The following is a 21019-nucleotide window of genomic DNA, read 5'->3' as shown; positions in this document are numbered from 1 at the left end:
GAGATAGAAACATCAAGGATGAGAGAGAATCACTGATCGGCTGCCTCCTGCAGGCCCCACACTGGGGATTGAGCCAGCAACCAGGACATGGGCCCTGACCGGGAATTAAACCGTGACCTCCTAAGTTCACAGGTTGATGCTCAACCACTGAGCCACACCAGCCAGGTGCAAGGTAGGAGCTTTATTTCCAATCTTCAGCAAATTATAAGAGAACTTGCTGATAAAGCACATAATTCACTTCCATGAGGCAAGTGATATACATTTGAGTAATCGGGTAACTTGCACCTTAAACCTGTTGTGCTGAATTATAGTTACAACTCTTCTGAGAATAGAAAACTAAGGCAGATGTAGAACAAATGTGAAGTGACACGTTGGAGAATATAATGGCAAAGCAGTGTTCGGTCAGTCTATAAACAGAGTCACATAGCTTGCTTTTTAGAAACTACTGAAGGAGAAGAATTTTATAATCTATAAAGTTTATAAAGCTTTTAAAACTAGACATGAAAGATAAACGAGCCTAGTAAGAATACACCTAAAAGGGTGTCTGCAGTTGTAAAATGTCTGTATTTTTTGTTCTCCTCATTACTTAGGAAAGGGTGACGCTGATCTGACAGGAGAGCACAGTTCTTAATAGAGAGTTGCTGTAGCAAATACACTGTATTTTTATTTTTTTAAATCATTCTTTTTTTAAAAAATGTTTTTAATGATTTTAGAAAGAGGAAGGGAGAGGGGGGAGAGAAAGAGAGAGAGAGAGAGAGAGAGAGAGAGAGAGAAACATCAATGATGAGAGAGAATCATCGAGCTGCTGCCTCCTGCACGCCAATTGAGACAGCAGCTCGGACATGTGCCCTGACCAGGAATCGAACAGTGACCTCCTGGTTGACAGAACGCTCAACTGAGAGAGAATCATCGATTGGCTGCCTCCTGCACGCCAATTGAGACAGCAGCTCGGACATGTGCCCTGACCAGGAATCGAACAGTGACCTCCTGGTTGACAGGTCAACGCTCAACCACTGAGCCACGCCAGTCGGGTAGAGGGTAAACTTTTGTTTGGAATTGTCATTTCTCATTTCTTCAAGTCTGATGTCTTGAATGTTTGTTTTTCAGTGATCAGGAACCTCCCTATTCAATGATTACATTGCACGAAATGGCAGAAACAGGTATTTTTAAAGTTTTTTTTAAAAAAATACTTCCTAATGAATTAATGATTATGAAATTAACGATTATAAAGAAATGTGACCACTTTTTTAAAAAAATAAAAGATTCCCCCAAATACTTAACAGTATGACAAAGAAAAAAATCCCTTAGTATATGGAAATTTTCTTAGACAAGGGATAGGAAATGTATATTGCATCCTGAATATGTAGCTGTACCTCCAGTAATAGTTTTATCTCATTGAAATTATTACCAGAAAAATTTTTTGGCATTGATGGATCTTTGACCATAACTCTTCTAGAATGGGAAGAATAATTTTTCTCCCTCAATTTGCTAAGTATAATTCTGAAAATAGAGCCAACTACTTCAGATACTTAATCTTCTTGGTTAACTCCTATGTCATAAATAAAATGCCAAAAACTTTTAATATCATATTTTGAGGACCCAGAACCATAGCTTGAATTTTCTCCAAATAAAGCTGCCAAAAATATCACCAAACTCCTGTAAATTTGGATTCTTTGACTCTACCATGATTACTAGCAATTGATGACTATGTTCATGCCAGATGTTAGCTGCTAAAACGTTACAGGATGAAGGCCAACAGTGTTTCTATTTTAATATGAAATCATCTTGGGTCATAGGTTATATATTTTCACATTTTTAAAATAGTGGCTCCATCGTGTAATCTTCTTGATTTGCTCTTAGATGAAGGATGGTTGGACGTTGTCCAGTCTTTAATTAGAGTTATTCCATTGGAAGATCCATTGGGACCAGCTGTTATAACATTGTTACTAGATGAATGTCCATTGCCCACTAAAGTAAGTTAATACTTATCTTTTATAAAACTGTCATCTGTGCTTAAACACAGGATGAATGACCACAAGGAATATTTGATGTAATGCATTTCCTTTTTATGCACTTGGTATCTGTTTTATTCAGTATTAATTTCATTATATAAACCAATGAAGTGCTACATTCTCCTATCAATAGCTCACTATACAGCTTTAATTTAAAATTTTAAAAATGTTAAAAATGGAGGCATTTAATCTAAAATACAATCTTTGGAAACTAGAAGAGAGGAATCAGTTGCTGAGCTGATTTTCTTATATTTAAACAATTTCCTCGTAACAAAACTTTTACACATTTTCTATTAAGAAAAAAACTGTTATACTGAAAGCACTTTTGAGTCTTATGAGTCTTATTCATACAGTAAAGATTGTATAACCTTGATTATGCCTTACATAGAACAAAAGTTCAAACTCTCATTGCCTTAGTCCATATGCTCTATGGAATCCTTTTTGTAAAATGCTGGGTTCTGGCATCTTTCATTTGTTTAAACCTCAGACCTTAAGGTCCAACATTGCAAAACAATGTGGACAGAGGGAAAAGTCTTTGGCCAAGTCCCTAATGAATTGACTTGCTTAGGCTTATAAGAGGTTTGTTTCTATCCTAATTTGTCTCTAAAGTTCTGGTGAGATTTATTCTTGCTTGCTAAAAAGATAAAAATTTTTAAAGTAACTTTTTACTTCAACATCACTAGGCCCTGTTGTTATAAATTATAATGGCACTTGGGTAGATTTATTCTACCCAAATGATTTCATGATTCGAGAGTATATAACATATATTTGGTATGACTGTTATATTTTGAATGGAATAGAATTTAGCAATTTATGTGAGACAACTTTCAGGTTAATCAAATAATAGTTCCCATCAATAATGGTATATCGGGTACATTATATCATTTCTGTGTGGCTATTCTGAGTTAACACCTCATTATAGCTTCTGCCTATAAGGATTATCTTGTGGGGGGGGGGGGCTAAGTAATGTATTTATGAAATCCACTTGTTCATTTTTTATTTTAGGATGCACTCCAGAAATTGACAGAAATTCTGAATTTAAATGGAGAAGTAGCCTGCCAGGACTCAGGTCATCCTGCCAAACACAGGAACACATCTGCTGTCCTGGGCTGCTTGGCCGAGAAACTAGCAGGTAACTCTGGAAAGCTCCACCAAGAAGATCTTAAGTTGCTTGACATTAAGGGGAAGATTGCACTGCAGGGGGAGAGGAAAAAGAACTTTAAATTGGAGCAGTTCCTGAGAAGAGAAACAGATATTTAACTTCTGTATGAATAGTACCCATTTTAGGAAGGTTAACATTCAAGTACAGGGGACTAGCTCGCTATGTCACGTGGTGGAAGGAGCAGTGGCTTAGAAATCAGAACAAATGGGTGCTGGTTCATACTCTGCCATGTGCTCCCCAAGTGGCCTGGAGTAAGTCGCTTCACTTGGAGGGAGGAAGGGCGTGGGAGGACTCAGTTGCTCATCTATGATTTGGGGATAGTACTAGTCCCTACCTCGAGTGGGAGACTTGAATAAGATCATGGGCAGAAGAGTGCTTGGTAAGAGTTCTACCAAAACAATTGTATTGTAACTAGTTACTGTTCAAAAAATAACATGGCACATTTAATGATACCCAGTGTTTGTTGTATTCGTCTAGGTCCTGCAAGTATAGGTTTACTTAGCCCAGGAATACTGGAATATTTGCTACAGTGTCTGGTAAGTGAGACATCAAAGCTAGTTATTCTTAGCCATTTAGAATGGTGCATTTTTCTAAAATTGCCAGCTTAGCCATTGGCACAGAGAATGGAATCAGTTATAAATGTTATAAATTTTATTTGCAGGTGTTTCCTGAGTGTTTATTCCCTCCTATGTTAAAAAAAAAATGAGGGTGGGATAGGAATTTATTACAAGCGAAAAACAGCTGGGCTGGGCTGGTTTTAAATGTAGTCACAAGATAGCGGCTATGATTGACTTATTGTGTGTGTCCTTAGGGTCTACCAAATGGTAGTAGGGACACCCCCACCCCACCCCCCACCCCATGGAAACAAAACTACATGGCATTCCAAACCAGGAAACCTGCAGGTCAGATTCCCAGTGTATCTAAATCTCTAGTCCACCGCCCCTCCCCTGTCACTAAGGCTCTTAAAACTGTTGTTGGGGATTTGATGTATTGTCGGGGAAGCTTGTGGTTTGCTGTGCCTCTGCCGTCAGACCTCACACTGCTGGGCTGCAGTCTGTATTTTTTAGTTATTTTTGCAGTGAGCACTGGCCTTCAAAAGCTGAAAGACCTTTTTCAGTGCTACTAGTATGCGATGTGGACTTGAAACACACAACATTATGTTAGGGAACCACTCTGGGGATACGGAATTGTATACCAGTTCTTTGCCCTGGAGAAGTTTCCTGGTTAGTTGAGGGAACAAAACTACTCAGACAAGACAGTAAGCCTCCATTTGGTAGCAGGATATGATCAAGGGCAAAATCGCTTCCTTCAGACCACGTGCTGCGAGTTCTGAGGTGATAGGAGGTGGGAGCTATGGTTGGTGCTGGCGGGAGAGTCCTGGGCTACAGGCTTCCTGAGGAGGATGGGACCTCATGGGCCACACGCTGAGGATAGGAGTTGATTGTGCACACAGGGAGAAAAAAGTGAGTTTCTGGGCTAGCGACACATCACTGGCAGAGCCCAGAGATAGACAAGACCGTGTTCCAGAGAATTGTCTGCTCGGAAGATAGTGTTCAGAGACATGAGGACATAGACTGAGTAGCCAGAGGGGAGGGCCTAGGGCCTGAAAAGCCAGACAGTGGGGTATGAAGCAGGGTGCTGAGCAGGCTTGCAACAGGGGAGGATGGTGGTTATATGAGCTTTGCAGAACCCAGTTGGGCGCCAGGGAAGCGAGTGGACTTGTTTGATGTCCTAGAGCTCCTAGTAGCTGTGTGAAAGCATGGCTGTGAGATGTGATGTTAAGCAGATAGACCTTTCTTTATAGGTGAGCTCATGGGACGTGAACTGAAATGTAACTGAAAGAGCTCATTTGCTCTCCCGCCCGCCATCAGCATGCGGCCTTCCTTTCAGAGAACAGATCGAAAACTAAGCCACTAGTTGTTAATTTCATTATTATTTTAGAACCCAGCAATGATGAATTGTTCCTTTTAGGGTGCTGAATAAAAAGTCATTTTTTGCTACAATTCTAGGTTTCTGTTTGGCTTGCTTAAATGAATGTAAGAATCAGTATTATTTTATTTAATAAAGCCCTAATAGAAATGCTACTAAGTAAAATAGCATAGTGCATTTAACCAGCTACGTCTGAAATTTCCATAACTCTAAGTGAACCCCGTAACCTCGAGAAAATAACATAAGACTCAAAGAGACTCTGTCTTGGTTCTTCATTACTAACAGTATTAGCAAAGGGATCCTGGAGGCCTGGAATGAGTACAACCTTTCTGACTGCTCCAACAAAAATCTAGCACATATTGCGTAAGAAGAGGAAGTTGATAACTTGCCACCTCTGCAGGGAAATGATGTTTTTGTTTTTTGTTTTTTTATCTTTTGTTGTCTTTCAGAAGTTACAGTCCCACCCCACAGTCATGCTTTTTGCACTTATCGCACTGGAAAAGTTTGCACAGACAAGTAGGTATAGTGACTTCTTGCACTAATGATCTTATGTATCGGTTGTTAAAACTCTCATTTTTCTCAGTTACTGGATGAGTTTACGCTCGGAACCCCATGGGACATGCATACATCCTGTTTTTGTCTGTGTAGACACCTCAAGGCCAGTAGATGTACCAGGGACAAAGGCAAGAGGTTCTCTCACCTGAGAATCAAAACTTGGTGACCATGATTACCCACTTTTTGTAGCTAAAAAGTTAGCGACGAGGTTGCTACTTTCTAGAAAATTAGCAGAGCTCTTGAGCTATGTCATTATTCTAGTCTCCAAGTTCTCTACCTTTCCTCACTCCTTCCCACCACTCATCTGTCCAGCGAATCATCTTACTCTTTCATGGTTCATTCAAGGTTTACATCTTTCCAAACAGGTGAAAATAAGTTGACTATCTCTGAATCCAGCATTAGTAACCGGCTTGTTACATTGGAGTCCTGGACCCATGATCCCGACTATCTGAAACGTCAAGTTGGTTTCTGTGCCCAGTGGAGCTTAGACAATCTCTGTAAGTTTCCATTCCCAAACTTCCTCCTCCTCCTCTTCCTCCTCCTCCTCCTCCTTTCTTCTTCTCCTCCTCCTCCTCCTCCTCCTTCTTTCTTCTTCTTCTCCTCCTCATCCTCCTCCTCCTCCTCATCCTCCTCCTCCTTCATTTTCATCATACATTTTTATTGATTTCAGAGAGGAAGGGAGAGGGAGAGAAAGATAGAAACATCAATGATGAGAGAGAATCATGGATCGGCTGCCTCCTCCACGCCCCCTACTGGGGATCACGCCCGCAACCCAGGCATGTGCCCTTGACCAGAATTGAACCTTGGACTTTTCAGTCTGCAGGCCCATGCTCTATCCACTGAACCAAACCAGTTGGGGCCCAAACCCATTTCTTACATAGGGTCACTGGCCTTCAGTTTGTAGCAGTGAGCATGAGTCTTTCCTTATAAGGACCTCTACTTGTAGGTTGGCTGTATTCTAGCAGAAACATATTCTAGGGGCCCTTCAGACAGGAATGATATGGAATGCTTCTGGTTCCAGCACTCTCCCCTTCTAAAACTTTTACTGCTGCCCTGTTTCCTGCTGCATCAAGGCCATTAATCAGATGGCACTGTGTGATCAACTCTTCCCAACACACACTGTCTCCTGCTGTCCTAGAAGCAGGTCTCCATGGTTCTACCTCTGGGCCTGTTCCCTCACTAGGCATTTCCTCCCTTTACTCTCCTCCCTGTCCCATCTTGGCTCTTCAAAACTCAAGTCACGGCCCGGCTGGCATGGCTCAGTGGTTAAGCGATGACCTATGAACCAGGAGGTCATGGTTCGATTCCGAACCCTGGTCAGGGCACATGCCCAGGTTGCAGACTTGATCCCCAGTAGGGGGCATGCAGGAGGCAACCAATCAATTATTCTCTCTCATCATTGATGTTTCTATCTCTTTCTCCCTTTCCCTCTCTGAAATCAATAAAAATATATTTTTAACAAATATTTAAAAAAAACAAAACTCAAGTCATGTCTTATCTACACAACAGGGTTGCTCCTGAATTTTCTCTTTTTCTCCTCCAAGGGCTGCTAGAATAAAACAATTTTACCAGAAGCTCCTCCCTTCCCATCCACAGTGAGCACTGTGCTGAAGCGCAATTGGACATGTAACCCCTGCTGCTACCGCAACATTGTGGGGACTGGCTTAGCGCACAGCCTGTGTTCTGCCAGTTAAAGAATAATTCTGAAAAACTACAATTCAGATTTTGTTGCATATAAAATACAGGCAGACCTCTTTTTATTGCACAGGGAAGCCAGAAGATTCATGTGACTTGCTTTATTGCAATACTTTATTGCAGCATCTGGAACTTTATTGCAGTCTCTCTGAGGCCTTCCTGTAATGACTATGGGGAGAAAAGCATAAGCCCGGCAGTGCTGCCTTCCCCAGCGTCATATGGTAGTGTAGCCGCAAAGCCAAGGCTGTAAGTCCCCCTACCAGCCCTGCCACCCATGAGCACCTCCGCTTCTGAACAGGAATGGCACTGAGCCATAACTCTAGTTTCTTCCCACAACAGTCGGGCTGAGAAACATGACACTTTCTCTTTTGCAGTTCTGAAAGAAGGTAGGCAGCTGACCTATGAGAAAGTGGACTTGAGTAGCATCAGGGCCATGCTGAATAGCAATGATGTCAGCGAGTACCTGAAGATCTCGCCTCATGGCCTGGAGGTAAAGCTGCTGCACGTGGACTATTGAGGGGTGGGGTATCTTATTCTCATTTTCATGCCCTGGTTCTGAACAAAAGCAATTTCCTGCAGAGGAGACAGAAATTCATTTCAGAGAGTGGTTAGAGGTCCAAGTGGCAGGAGAGAGGGTGTTGGGGTATCATTTGCCCTTTATATTCCACATAGTGCTGTACGTATAGGAAGCACTATATTTATTGACGGTTTGGTTTAAATATGTCCATCTTTCATCTCTGCCATGTTATCCAGCTAAAGGTACAAAGACTAGTGTTTCTAAAAGAGGCCCTTCCTTTTTTTTACCCCTGCAGAGCCAGTTGGACTGGGGCTAGTGCTTCCTCTCCCCCCTCTGTGTTGGAAATGCTCTGGCCTTGTGGTGAAGGTTGTTGAGAAAGCTGCTTATGATGAGGCAGGCGCCATAGGCACTAGGCTTGTCCAGATTGAAGAGCTGTTTGGAGAACGGCTGCAGACAGCTCTTTGATCTTCCGTATTGCCGAATGCTTGATGTAGTTTTCTGCTTTCAATTATTTTTAGGTACCGCATCTTATACCCTTCAGTACCCTTCTCTCCCTCCGTCATATTAAGTACAGGTTAAGGCAATGTTTATGCCTTTGTAAGAGATTCTACTGTGAGAGCGAAGCTCTGTAGGTATTTAAAAATGAAGCCAGGAGCCTTCCCTACCTCTTACCGCAGCCATCTTGGAGGTCTTCCCATCCTGCTAGAACCCCTGGAAATAAAACTGCGATATGGTGTGTGCTCCATTCCGCTTCGCACTTTTTGTCACCGAGGTGCACAGAGAAGGAAGCAGTGGTCCCCCAGGAGCGTTCAGAAGGAAAACACACGCAGCCTTCCGAGCTGCCGGTGTCTGGTGGGCTTCAGGCATTGAGGGGGCCTCTCTTGCTCTTTGGTTTTGCCAGGCTCGCTGTGATGCCTCCTCTTTTGAAAGTGTGCGTTGCACCTTTTGTGTGGATGCCGGGGTGTGGTACTACGAAGTAACCGTGATCACTTCCGGTGTCATGCAGATCGGCTGGGCCACACGCGACAGCAAATTTCTCAATCATGTGAGTACCCGGAGGACGGCCATGGGTACGGCGGCAGTTTTTAGCTGAGTGGGTAGAGACACTTATTTTTCAGATAGGTTTGCACATGCCCGGGTTGTGGGGTCGATACCTAGTAGGGCGTGCAGGAGGCAGCCCGTCAGTGGTTCTCTGTCTTTTGTTTCTATCTTTCCCTCTCCCTTCCTCTCTGAAATCAATAAAAATATGTTTTTTTAAAAAAAAACAGCGACACTCTTCCCGAAACATAGCAGGCCTTGCTAATCTCCTGGGCCCTGTCTCCCTCCAGGAAGGCTACGGCATCGGGGACGATGAGTACTCCTGTGCTTACGATGGCTGCCGGCAGCTGATTTGGTACAATGCCAGAAGTAAGCCTCACCTGCACCCGTGCTGGAAAGAAGGTATTCATTCCTCTCCATCATGAAATTATCAGTTAGGTCAAGACGTTGCTTATTATGAAGCATCTATTATGTTAGGCCTTAAAATGTTCTAATGGAAGAATATTCAGTGTGAAGAGGGTTAGTTCGCCTTCATATCCCCTGCCATGGATGGGAAAGGTATTCACCTGGTAAATTCACCTCTGGTGGAGCCCTTCCTTCAGCAAAAACATCTCAGAATATAAAAGTCTTAATTTAGTGGGAAGTGATCATCTTATGATTAATATGAATTCTAGTTTCCTCTCTGGGTGTATGTTTTGAATCAAAGCAGCTATGGAGATATCGAAGATACTGGAAGTGTAATGAGGATATTTTGCATTTAAATGAGGATATTTTCAGAGACCAGATGGCTGAGGAATAGGCACTGTTCAGTGGACACATGCTGGGCACCTCTGGCGCAGCCTTTAAGGGCAGCTTGAGCACTTTCGGCCTCAAACACGTCTGCTCAGCCTACCTTCCCCAGACGGCAGCCTCAGGATGCTGCAGGGACACAGGCTTCCAGAAACTCAGTCGTGGCTCTAACAGCGGTTCTCAACCTGTGGGTCATGACCCCTTTGGTGGTCGAAAGACCCTTTCACAGGGGTCGCCTAAGATCATCCTGCATATCAGATATTTACATTACGATTCATAACAGTAGCAACATTACAGTTATGAAGTAGCAACGAAAATAATTTTATGGTTGGGTCACAACATGAGGAACTGTATTTAAAGGGCCAGAAGGTTGAGAACCACTGCTCTAGGATGTTTGCAGGAATGTATCTTGGCAACAGTATGATCTTTTTTACCCCATTCAATTTTTGTTCATCCACTCTGCGGTATCTAAGACCCTGGACCCATGAAAACATTTATTAGTGAAAGATTCAAGCAGGAAGTCAGAGCCACACAGTTGGTTTGTTAAACACTTAGATGGAAGATCTAAGGTTGTTGAGTCTTTTCACCCCTCGCTAAATACAGTGAAAACAGGCTTTCTCAGAGGGCCTCCTGGTGCTATGCCTCGACACCCACCCCCTCCACCCCACCCCCCGCCTCACACACACACATTGGTTCTGAAGACATAGCATCAAATGGTAGGGGATGGAGCCTCTGCAAAGATTTTATCCCCAGCATTGGACTAGATAGGGGATATAGCCCAGCTCCTTCTCCAAGCCTTCTCTCTCTCTCTCTCTCTCTTTCTCTCTCTTTCCTGCCCCAGTCTGCATTATAAATGTAAACTGAATTTTCAGGCATGCTAAGAGAGCAGGAAATTGACCCCTGCCGTGCAGGGACGGGGGTCAGTTAATTAAAGTGATAGTGTAGGAAAGTAAAAAACCTTAAAAGTCAAATATAAGCCTTCATTTGAATGGCTTGCAAGTTCTTAAAGAAGAAATATAAAACTTCATTTAACAGAGCATAAGATAGAGGCACTGTCTACAAAGACTGTGTAATTTGTTTTTTTAATAATTTTACAAAGGATTACTTAAGTAATGTGTTTATTATAAAATTTTGGATAATAGAGGAGGGAAGCAAAATGAAACTAAAATCCCTTGTAATTTCACCATCCAGAGACTTTTTAAAAAATACTTAAAATTTGGTGTAAATATATTACATAATTATACTATATTAATACCTCAAGGTTGGATAATTACATTTTAACCTTTTTAAATTACTATTATAAAAAAAATATGAACCATTCTGGATTTTCTCAGGACAAATGCTTAAAGTGGAACTTCTGGTAAGGGGAATAAAGAATTTCATTTTGTAAATGTTTTGCTTTATATTACCAGATTATCTTCCACTAGCAGTGAGTGCCTATTTTTCTTATCATCATTGTATAATTTCGTGTGTTCACCTTTAACAATTTAAAAAGCAAAAACTTGTCCAGCTGGTGTGGCTCATGGTGAGCATCGACCTATGAACCAGGAGGTCATGGTTTGATTCCTAGTCAGGGCACATGCCCAGGTTGCGGGCTTGATCCCCAATGTGGGGTGTGCAGGAGGCAGCCAATCAATCATTCTCTCTCATCATTGATGTTTCTCTCTCTCTCTTCCTCTCCCTTCCTCTCTGAAATATATATATAAAACCCTGAGACACTTAGCAGAATCCCAGTGGTATACACCCTCATCCTAACATTGCTTTGCTTTATCCTGCAGGAGATACGGTAGGATTTCTGTTAGACTTGAATGAAAAGCAAATGATCTTCTTTTTAAATGGCAACCAGCTGCCTCCTGAGAAGCAAGTCTTTTCGTCTACTGTGTAAGTAGCTTTTCCCATTCAAACACTTGAGGACATGCACAGAATGCACTTTTTTGAAAAAATTAAGAGTTATTCTGAGAAAGCTCACCTTTTTAATTTTTATTTTATTTAATATATTTTTATTGATTTCAGAGAGGAAGGGAGAGGGAGAGAGAGATAGAAACATCAGTGATGAGAATCAGTGATCCACTGCCTCCTGCACACCCCACACTGGGGATCAAGCCTATAACCTGAGCATGTGTCCTGACCTGGAATCTAACCTTGACCTCCTGCTTCATAGGTCAACGCTCAACCACTGAGCACACAGCCGGGCTGGAATGCACTTTTTTCCAGAAAAAAACCTTTGTCCATTTATATAGTCAGGTGTGATGAGACACCATTTTATTTCAAGTAATTGGGGACCCATCTGATCATACCTAAAGTTACCTCAAAGTTTGACATAGGAAGATAAGGATCTAACCTTGACCTCCTGCTTCATAGGTCAACGCTCAACCACTGAGCACACAGCCGGGCTGGAATGCACTTTTTTCCAGAAAAAAACCTTTGTCCATTTATATAGTCAGGTGTGATGAGACACCATTTTATTTCAAGTAATTGGGGACCCATCTGATCATACCTAAAGTTACCTCAAAGTTTGACATAGGAAGAAGATAAGAGCAGGAGATCCTGTCCCCCTTTCTGCGAGGATGTGACTCATTCCAACTTCGGAAAACCACTTCACATGTGAGCGTTGCCTTGTTTTTATGAGTTTTCTTGACCTCTTGCTTATTTTTTCTGTAGATCTGGATTTTTTGCTGCAGCTAGTTTCATGTCGTATCAACAGTGTGAGTTCAATTTTGGAGCAAAACCATTTAAATATCCACCATCTACGAAATTTAGCACTTTTAATGACTACGCCTTCCTAAGAGCTGAAGAGAAAATCATTTTGCCAAGGTAAGGAGTCTGCAGACCAGCTCCAAACTTCCTCGTGTATCTCATGAGAAACTACAACCGTTTCTCAGAGGCTTTTTTCAGCTTCATACAAATAATTTTAAAAACCTGAGAAAAATAGCGACTTCCTAGGAAATAGAAATTACCAAAACACATCCCAGAAGAGATAGAAACAAAACAGTTATTACAAAATTAATTGAAAGAAATCAAGAGCCATGGTCCCAGAGAGCCCCAGACCCAGGGGCTTTCGCCGGAGAACTCCACCAAATATTTGGGCAACAGCTCAGTTCTCTGCTATGTACAATGTTGCAGAACCCAGAAGGAAAGAGCACTTCCAAGTAATTGTTCTGAGCTGACTAATATTAGTTATAAAAATCAGACAATATAACACATTGCACATACACCAAAACACCTGCGAGGGGGGTGGGGAGGGGTTCTGGGTTGGTAGGTACATAGGTACAGGATGGTTACCATTTAACATTTACAGTGACTAGAGGTTGTATATGGGCAACAAGCTAACTCTGAGGAGTTGCAGGTGCTCCACCCAGGGGTAAGAAAAGAAGATTAACATTTCAAATTCTGGTATCTCAGATGCCTAAGAACATGGGCAAGGCTAATTAAGGTACAGGTTAACCCGAGGAATCAATAGGCCTGGGATGTGACTCCCTACGGTGACCTGCCCAGTGAGGAGTTTATGACCAGCTCATCCTGTGTGGATACTGTCAGTCACTACTGTCAGGCCTGCGCTGTGCCCTGAGCAGGTCATGTCTGCTGTGTAGCCCCTCTTTCGTTCCCAGCACACACACAGCATTTTGAAAGCATTTCCTGGGCCTCCCTGCTCACGGGCCCCCTTGTCTGTGACACGCTGTGTTTCCACTCAGGCACAGGCGTCTTGCTCTGTTGAAGCAAGTCAGTATCCGGGAAAACTGCTGCTCCCTGTGCTGCGATGAGGTAGCAGACACACAGCTGAAGCCATGTGGACACAGGTAAGAGGGCTTATGTGGATAGTTCCTGTTTTGTACGTTACATGAGGCAGTTTCATCGTGTCCTTGAATTGCTTTTAGAGTGTCCCGTTTCATAGCTGTTCATCAAGTTTACTGTGTGAAAGTGGGCTAAATGAGGAACTCAATCGGGCAAGGAGTGCATGGCTGTCTCCAAGAACGCACCTGAAGTAGAAACAGCTGCTTGATGCCGAAGGCCTTGGTTTTCTCAGTGCTATATTTGCAATAGTGTGCACATCACAAAATGTGAAACGTTTAAGGCTATTTATGATCTTCGCGGGCAGTCCCTCTTAGTTGTAGAGCCTCCTCATATATTATTATTTATACTCAACCATTGAGCAGGCAGCGCCTCCCTGCCATCTAACCACACATCAGTGTTCTGAGATGAACTCAAAGGGCAGCCTAGACCCTGTAGAGCAGAGTGGCTAAACATCAGCAAGACCAGCATGTAGGACAGTCCCCAAGAAGGCCCTCCCAGCGCGGGTTAGAAAGGGGTTGGCAGTGTGCGGGCCCAGGCATGCATGCTGACTGTATGTGAGCAGCGCCCTGTAATTCAGCACAGCCCGTGCCCTACCTTGCTCTTATGTTTGACGTAGCTTTAGCCACCAGGCCTCCCAGGGTCCAGAGCCTGGAGTGACGGACCCGTTTGTCACCCCCAAGTGTGCCTCAGCCTGGGCCCTGAATCTGCCGTCTTTTGAGATGTGTTGTTATCTAACGGCTGTTAAGGAAAGTGCATCCAGTGTACCTCATTTCACCCTTATCTGTACCGGTCTCTCTCCTGAAAGAAGGGTTCAGTGGCTCCAGCTAGGGTTGCTCCTTGATATCACCTCCGCAGCCAAGAATTCCTCACTTTGAGCCCTTTTGGAGGTTTAGTTATCAGGGCCTCACAGGCAGATGCAGAGTTTAAAGGTTGGGTAGCTTGATACCCTTTTTGATCTTTGTAAGTATGTTAAGATCCCAAACAAACAGCGGGATCTGAGATATATATATATATATTTCAGAGAGGAAGGGAGAGGGAGAGAAAGATAGAAACATCAATGATGAGAGAGAATCATTGATCGGCTGCCTTCTGCACGCCCCCCCAATGGGGATAGAGCCTGCGCAACCTGGGCATGTGCCCCAACTGGGAATTAAACCAATTGATTGGCTGCCTTCTGCACGCCCCCCAATGGGGATAGAGCCTGTGCAACCTGGGCATGTGCCCCAACTGGGAATTAAACCGTGACCTCTTGGTTTATAGGTCAATGCTCAACCACTGAGCCACACCAGTCGGACCAGGATCTGGTCTTATTCATCTCTGTGCTCTCAGGCCCTCTCAGTGGTTTTTGCACATAATAAGGGCTCATGAATGAAGGCTGAATCTAAAAACTTAGAACCAGCTATCTTAAATATGAGCACAGCTTCCTTAGTAGACAAATCCAAAACAGGATCGAGGAGGAAATGAAAGGGAGACTTGTTATTTATTTATAAGTGTACTTCATTTTATTAGCCATGAATTATTACTCTTTCAATTAATAAGCTTGTTAACATTTTCGATCACATCGGTCAGTCTGGCCTCTTGATGGGTTAACCTAACTGGCGTTTGTCTTTCTCCGCAGTGACCTGTGCATGAATTGTGCCTTGCAACTGGAGACCTGCCCATTGTGTCGGAAAGAAATAGCGTCTAGAGTCAGACAGATCTCTCATATTTCATGACACACGGGAAGAGACACACGGACTTATTTCTACTCAATTCCAGCCAGTGTGGAAAAGAAAAAGAAAAAACCCATCTCTAATCAGTTGTACGCACATTGAAACTTATAGCCATGGCCAGATTTTATGCTAAAAATGGTAGTTTGTCAAAGACAAAATTCTCTTAGAATCTAACCCAACTTGCCAGCCCTGAGAAATTCCTTTCAAGGCCAAGGAAAGCTGAGTGCTAACAAGTGAGGCCTGTGGTACTTCCCTGAAGCGATAGGGGGCAGCACCCTCGCGAGCGCTGGGGCCACACCGGATTTCTCCCTGTTGGGTTCGTTTGATTGTCTAACACAGGATGTTTTGTCTCATATTCTGAAGTTTTATTTGGACAGAAGGTCATTATGGAGAAGTAAACGGCAGCATTTCTGGGTTGAGTATAACTTCCCGTTGGTCAGAGATAGCGGTGTGTTAAGTGTGGCTATTGCACTGTAAAACTTGAATCTATAAAACTAGAACCACACAGGTCAATACTACAAGCAATTTGGAGAGCCTGAAAGAAGGTGCACAGACTGTAGAAAACTCCCAAACTTTTGATATTTCAGTGATTCCAAAGAACATTCTAGTTTTTTTTAAATGCAGAAAATCGGTGGTATTTTCACATTCATGGTGTTTCTATCCAACTTCAGTACCCACATTTCGTGAGGAAAACATGTTTTAACAATGCAGGATGAATTCTTGAATTAATTGCAATGTTTGGAGAAAATTTGGTATTTAAGGTATTTTTAAGGTACCATGAAATCAGGTTTTTTGGTTAAAAAAAGTTGTTTTTAATCAGTATTGTTTTTGAAAGTAACATACTTTGAAACGCTTGAACTAACAGTCTCAGAAACTCTTAGAAGACAGTCTGAGAGCACGTATTCCTGTTGTTTTGAATAAATAACATGTTTGAATGGTGAATTCAATCATGGATTGCTGACTGTATCTCCATCAAAGTGTTCCTCCCTCTCAGGGTCTCTGGTGAAGACCTTCAAGAGTTTGGTTTTTTTCTCCCAGAAAATTGGAAGGTAGAATTGTAAATCCATAGAATTTACTTTATAATGGTGTACCTCAGCAGCTGCCTTTCAATTTATGCCAAGTCCTTACTGAGTTTATACTTGAATAGTAAATATGTCTTCTGAGTTTTACAGTGTCTTAAACTCAATGCACATTTTTTCTTCCTTCCCTACCCTTTTTTGTTTGTAGTTCATTAAAATGTCCTCTTATAGTGCTGGTTTCCTTCCTGGCCGTACTTGTTGGGGTGCTGGATTTTTCCCATGTCGTTAGTCTTCCATAAATTCAAAAATATATATAAATATAAATATATATATATATGTTCTTTAGCTTGTGGTGAATACAGTAATTTGCATTGAAGAAATAAAACATTTGTTGCCTTTTTTTAACTAAGATTTCACAACTTTCATTGGTCCCTGCTGCTAAAGTTCTAAGACAGCATACTCTCAGGTGTAAGGGCTACTTTCCGGAGTAGGAGAGAATCATGTGTTAGAATTAAGAAGTGAGGTTAATCACTGTCCATCCAGCAAATCTTTATTCTGGGCACTTGTATACAAAACAGATCTGTTCATGGAGCTTGCTTACGTCTGGTAGTGGGAAGAAGACCACTGAAGACACCAGCTGGGCTACTTTTCCAATTCTTCTAGACCAGTGGTCGGCAAACTGCGGCTCTCGAGCCACATGCGGCTCTTTGGCCCCTTGAGTGTGGCTCTTCCTAAGCCTTAGGAGTACCCTAATTAAGTTAATAACAATGTACCTACCTATATAGTTTAAGTTTAAAAAATGTGGCTCTCAAAAGAAATTTCAATCGTTGTACTGTTGATACTTGGCTCTGTTGACTAATGAGTTTGCCGACCACTGTTCTAGACCATAAAACAAGGATTTCAATATTAAATTATTCTGGATGGAAGCAAAGTTGTAATTTAGGAGTTGCTTCAAAGGGAAAGACATTTACTCCACATAGAAGAGAAAAAATTGCCAAGCTATGTGGAAGAAGGTAAACAATGATCTATATTCTGTGTGGTCTGTAAGCATTTTAAGAGAAATGGAAAGCTAGGCTTTTGCTGATGGTATATTGTGCCAGAGAGAACAATATGTAATGTATATATTTTTAAATTTTATTATTTGTTTGTTGTCAAGTCATGCATTAGATTGTTTTTTACCCTCACCAGAGGATATGTTTTATTGATTTTAGAAAGAGAGACATCCATGCGAGAGAGAAGCATCAATGGGTTGCCTCCCGCATGGGCCTTGATCGTGTATTGAACCCTCAACCTTTTGGTGCACAGGACAACGCTACAACCAACTGAGCCACCTGGCCAGGCATGTAATTTATATTTTTTTATTTCCCGGAAATACCCCCAGGATTCCAGCCAGCCAAAAAAAGTGTTTCTAATGAATTGCCACCTTTTTTGAATGATGATGCTAAAACAAGGTAAAGTCATGATGCCAGAACACCAGGAAACAGCGACTCAGTGACAGAAACAACTTCACTTGCAGAAAATGATATTTCATGAATTTCAACCATCTCGAATATGTATCCAAGAAAACAAACTATCCAACTAGGATCGCTCTTCTAAATAGTGTACATTTTTTTGCTACTCCAATTATTAATACCCACAATCAAAGGATTTATTATGGAAAGCATTTAATATATTCAAGTAAATGTATTTTTTATACAAGAAGGCCATCATTCAGGTTTTTTCCCCAGAAAAGTATCTTGTTCTGATTTCCAGTATTGTTTGACAACTTGGGGATTGGTCCCCTCCATAGGGCATGATGAGTAAAACAGGAGTGAGCCTCCTCCCAGATTCCAGCCCCATACTGTCACTTCCCACAAGTATGCAAGTACTTCCAAGCCTGGGTTTCCTGATCTATAAAATCGAGATGCTAATTCCTCATGGAGTGTTTCTTTTATTTTTATTTATTTTTAAATATATTTTTATTGATTTCAGAGAGGAAGGGAGCAGGAGAGAGAAAATAGAAACATCAGTGATGAGAATCATTGATCGGCTGCCTCCTGCATGCCCCATGCTGGGGATCAAACCTGCAACCCAGGTATATGGCCTTACCGGAATCCAACCGTGACCTCCTGATCCATAGGTCAACGCTCAACCACTGAGCCACGCCGCCCAGTCATGGAGTGTTTCTTTTTTTCTTTTTAAATATATTTTTATTGATTTCAGAGGGGGGGGGGAGGGAGATAGAAACATCAATGATGAGAGAGAATCATTGATTGGCTGCCTCCTGCACACCCCCTCCTGGGGATCAAGCCCGCAACCAGGGCATGTGCCCTTGACCAGAATCAAACCTGGGACCCTTTAGTCCACAGGCCAACTCTCTGTCCACTGAGCCAAACCGGCCAGGGCTGGAGTGTTTCTTTTAAATCACAGTTTCAAGTATTTCACTTTTTCTATGCAGTTCTATTGGATTTATTGGGCTAACACTGGTTAACAAAATTATGCAGGTTTCAGGTGCACAATTCCACAACACATCATCTGCACACTGTACTGTGTGTTCACCTTCCCAAGTCTCCTTTCATCACCATTTACGACCCCCCACCTCCCACCCCATACTCTCCTCCACCTCCCTCCTCGTTTTAAATATTTCAAAAAGAGAGAATGTGTTTATAAACGTTTAGCACCAATACTTGGCACATGCCTGACTAAGTGGGTACCTATGATTATTGTCTTTATCCCCATTTGTTCTCTTAGCCAGAGAAGGTGAAGTGGATTAAAGATGGTCACAAGTTCTTGGACATTCCTCCCGTCTATAAATGAGCTTTGTGTCCCCTCCCTTAAATTGGTGGGCTCTGTGCTTGACCAATATACTTCAGTGGAAGTGGTACTGTGCCAGATTCCTCGTCCCAGGCCTTTACGTGACTGGCCGCTCCCACTTCCTGCCTCTTGAGGTATTTGCTCTTGGACCCAGCCACCATGGTGTGAGAAAAACCAAGGGAAGACCTACATAGAGAGGAATTGAGGTCCCTCCACCCCAATCCTTTCACCACCATCCACACGGAGCTCCCAGCCAAAAGCCAGCACCAAGTTTGCAGACATGGGAGTGAGCTTCTGGGAAGAGGCTCCTCTAGCCCCATTCCACCTGCCCCAGCTGATGACGAGTGAGCAGAGACCAGCTGTCCCTACCAAGTCCTGAAAGTGCAGATTCCTGAGCAAAATAATTGTTTTAAGCCACTAAGAGTTTTGGGTGGTTTGTGGTTTGTAACAGTGATAGATGACCAGAACAGATGAAATCATTGTTTCCTCCTCCACTCTGATCCCGTCCATGATTTAGCAGTAGAAAGGGTAGGCAGGCGTGGCCTGGGTAGCTCAGTGGTTGAGCTTCAACCTGCGACCCAGAAGCTCACGGTTGGGGGCTCTATCCCCAGTAGGGGGCGTGCAGGAGGCAGATGATCAGTGATGATTCTGTGTCATCATTGATGTTTCTCTTTCCTCTCCCTTCCTCCCTGAAATCAATTAAAAATATATATTTTTTAAAGAAAGGGTGGGCAAGTTCATTTAGCCCAAAAGAAATAACTTTCTTTTATTTTTATTTATTTTTAAATATATTTTTATTGATTTCAGAGAGGAAGGGAGCAGGAGAGAGAAGATAGAAACAGTGATGAGAATCATTGATCCGCTGCCTCCTGCATGCCCCATGCTGGAGATCAAACCTGCAACCCAGGCATATGGCCTTAACGGAATCCAGGAGCTCACGGTTGGGGGCTCTATCCCCAGTAGGGGGCGTGCAGGAGGCAGCTGATCAGTGATGATTCTCTGTTATCATTGATGTTTCTCTTTCTCTCCTCTCCCTTCCTCCCTGAAATCAATAAAAAATATATTTTTTTTAAAGAAAAGGTGGGCAAGTTCATTTAGTCCAAAATAAATAAGTGGTTTATAGAGAAAGTAGGTCATGAGGAAATTTGCTGAGTTTGCTTTGAGCTGTGTGGCCAGTGCTTGACATAAACAGAACTCGGCCCGGTTATGCAGCAAACCTTTCCGGATGCCTGGCTTCTCTCTGGTGCTGCGCAGAGTTGGTGCCTCCGAGATACCATTGTCCTGATAACAAATCCCTGTACCCAGGCACCACACATTCGGCCAAGATGTGTAAATGCAACCGGAGAGACGGTGCCCAGTGGTCCAGTCAAGAGGAATGTGCTCTAGGGAATCTTTTGGGCAAAATTTGGCAGCATTGGAGGGGACTTTTTTTCTGATTGCGTTGCTCAAAGGGGTTCTATCAACTTTCCTCTCGCCTAATTGGCCAAGATACCATTTACTGCCGAATCTTTATGATGTGAATATGCGTGCCGTACAAGACACCCACTTCTTGCGATGAGGCTTTCCTTCCACGAGAGGGAGTAGCTGCCTTGCACATCGGCAATTATCTGCTTCCAAAACTAAGGACTGCCTCTCAAGAGATCTGCTATGTATAGTGCTCTCAAAATCCGCTGTAAACTACTTCATCTTCTTAAGTCTTGTAATTTGCAAATGGGGAAACTGAGGCACTTGGCTTGGATTCCTTCCATAAAACGGGGGCGACGTGAGATGTAATGGCCGCACAGGGAGAGACCACGTCACCGAGCCCTGAGTGCTCACGGAGGCCCCGCTTCCTTCCCCCCTTCACCCCCCCGCGACTTCCCATCCTTTTCCCTCACTTCCTCCTCCCGTTTGCCCCGCCCCTGGCGTCGCGCAACGCGCGCCTGTGATTGGCTGTCGGGAGTTGCGAGGCAGCGGAAGAGGTTGCGGTGACCATGGTGACGGGAGGCGGGCGCGGCCCCGAGACC

General features: G+C 43.0%; 1 protein-coding gene across 3 annotated transcripts in view; it reads left to right on the top strand.

The window, feature by feature from the left end:
- Positions 1-16625, top strand: part of RSPRY1 (ring finger and SPRY domain containing 1) — a 30976-nt gene extending 14351 nt beyond the window's left edge. For 2 of the 3 annotated variants that reach the window (XM_005873524.2, XM_005873525.2), the window contains exons 3-15: positions 1108-1160; positions 1861-1973; positions 3018-3144; positions 3652-3710; positions 5553-5619; positions 6024-6155; positions 7728-7843; positions 8772-8915; positions 9199-9310; positions 11476-11578; positions 12359-12511; positions 13390-13494; positions 15108-16625. In XM_005873524.2, the coding sequence (XP_005873586.1) occupies positions 1108-1160; positions 1861-1973; positions 3018-3144; positions 3652-3710; positions 5553-5619; positions 6024-6155; positions 7728-7843; positions 8772-8915; positions 9199-9310; positions 11476-11578; positions 12359-12511; positions 13390-13494; positions 15108-15204 (1381 nt within the window). In that variant the 3' untranslated portion in view covers positions 15205-16625. Of the gene's footprint in view, positions 1-1107; positions 1161-1860; positions 1974-3017; positions 3145-3651; positions 3711-5552; positions 5620-6023; positions 6156-7727; positions 7844-8771; positions 8916-9198; positions 9311-11475; positions 11579-12358; positions 12512-13389; positions 13495-15107 lie in introns of those variants that run through there. The other variant, XM_014545552.1, reaches the window with a different exon arrangement.
- The last annotated feature ends 4394 nt before the right edge of the window (positions 16626-21019 follow it).

The sequence above is a fragment of the Myotis brandtii genome, unplaced genomic scaffold (assembly GCF_000412655.1).
Source record: "Myotis brandtii unplaced genomic scaffold, ASM41265v1 scaffold411, whole genome shotgun sequence".
In the NCBI taxonomy this organism is placed as follows: domain Eukaryota; kingdom Metazoa; phylum Chordata; class Mammalia; order Chiroptera; family Vespertilionidae; genus Myotis; species Myotis brandtii.
The sequence above is the reverse complement of the archived record's forward strand: the minus strand, read 5'-3'. Positions and strand labels throughout refer to the sequence as shown.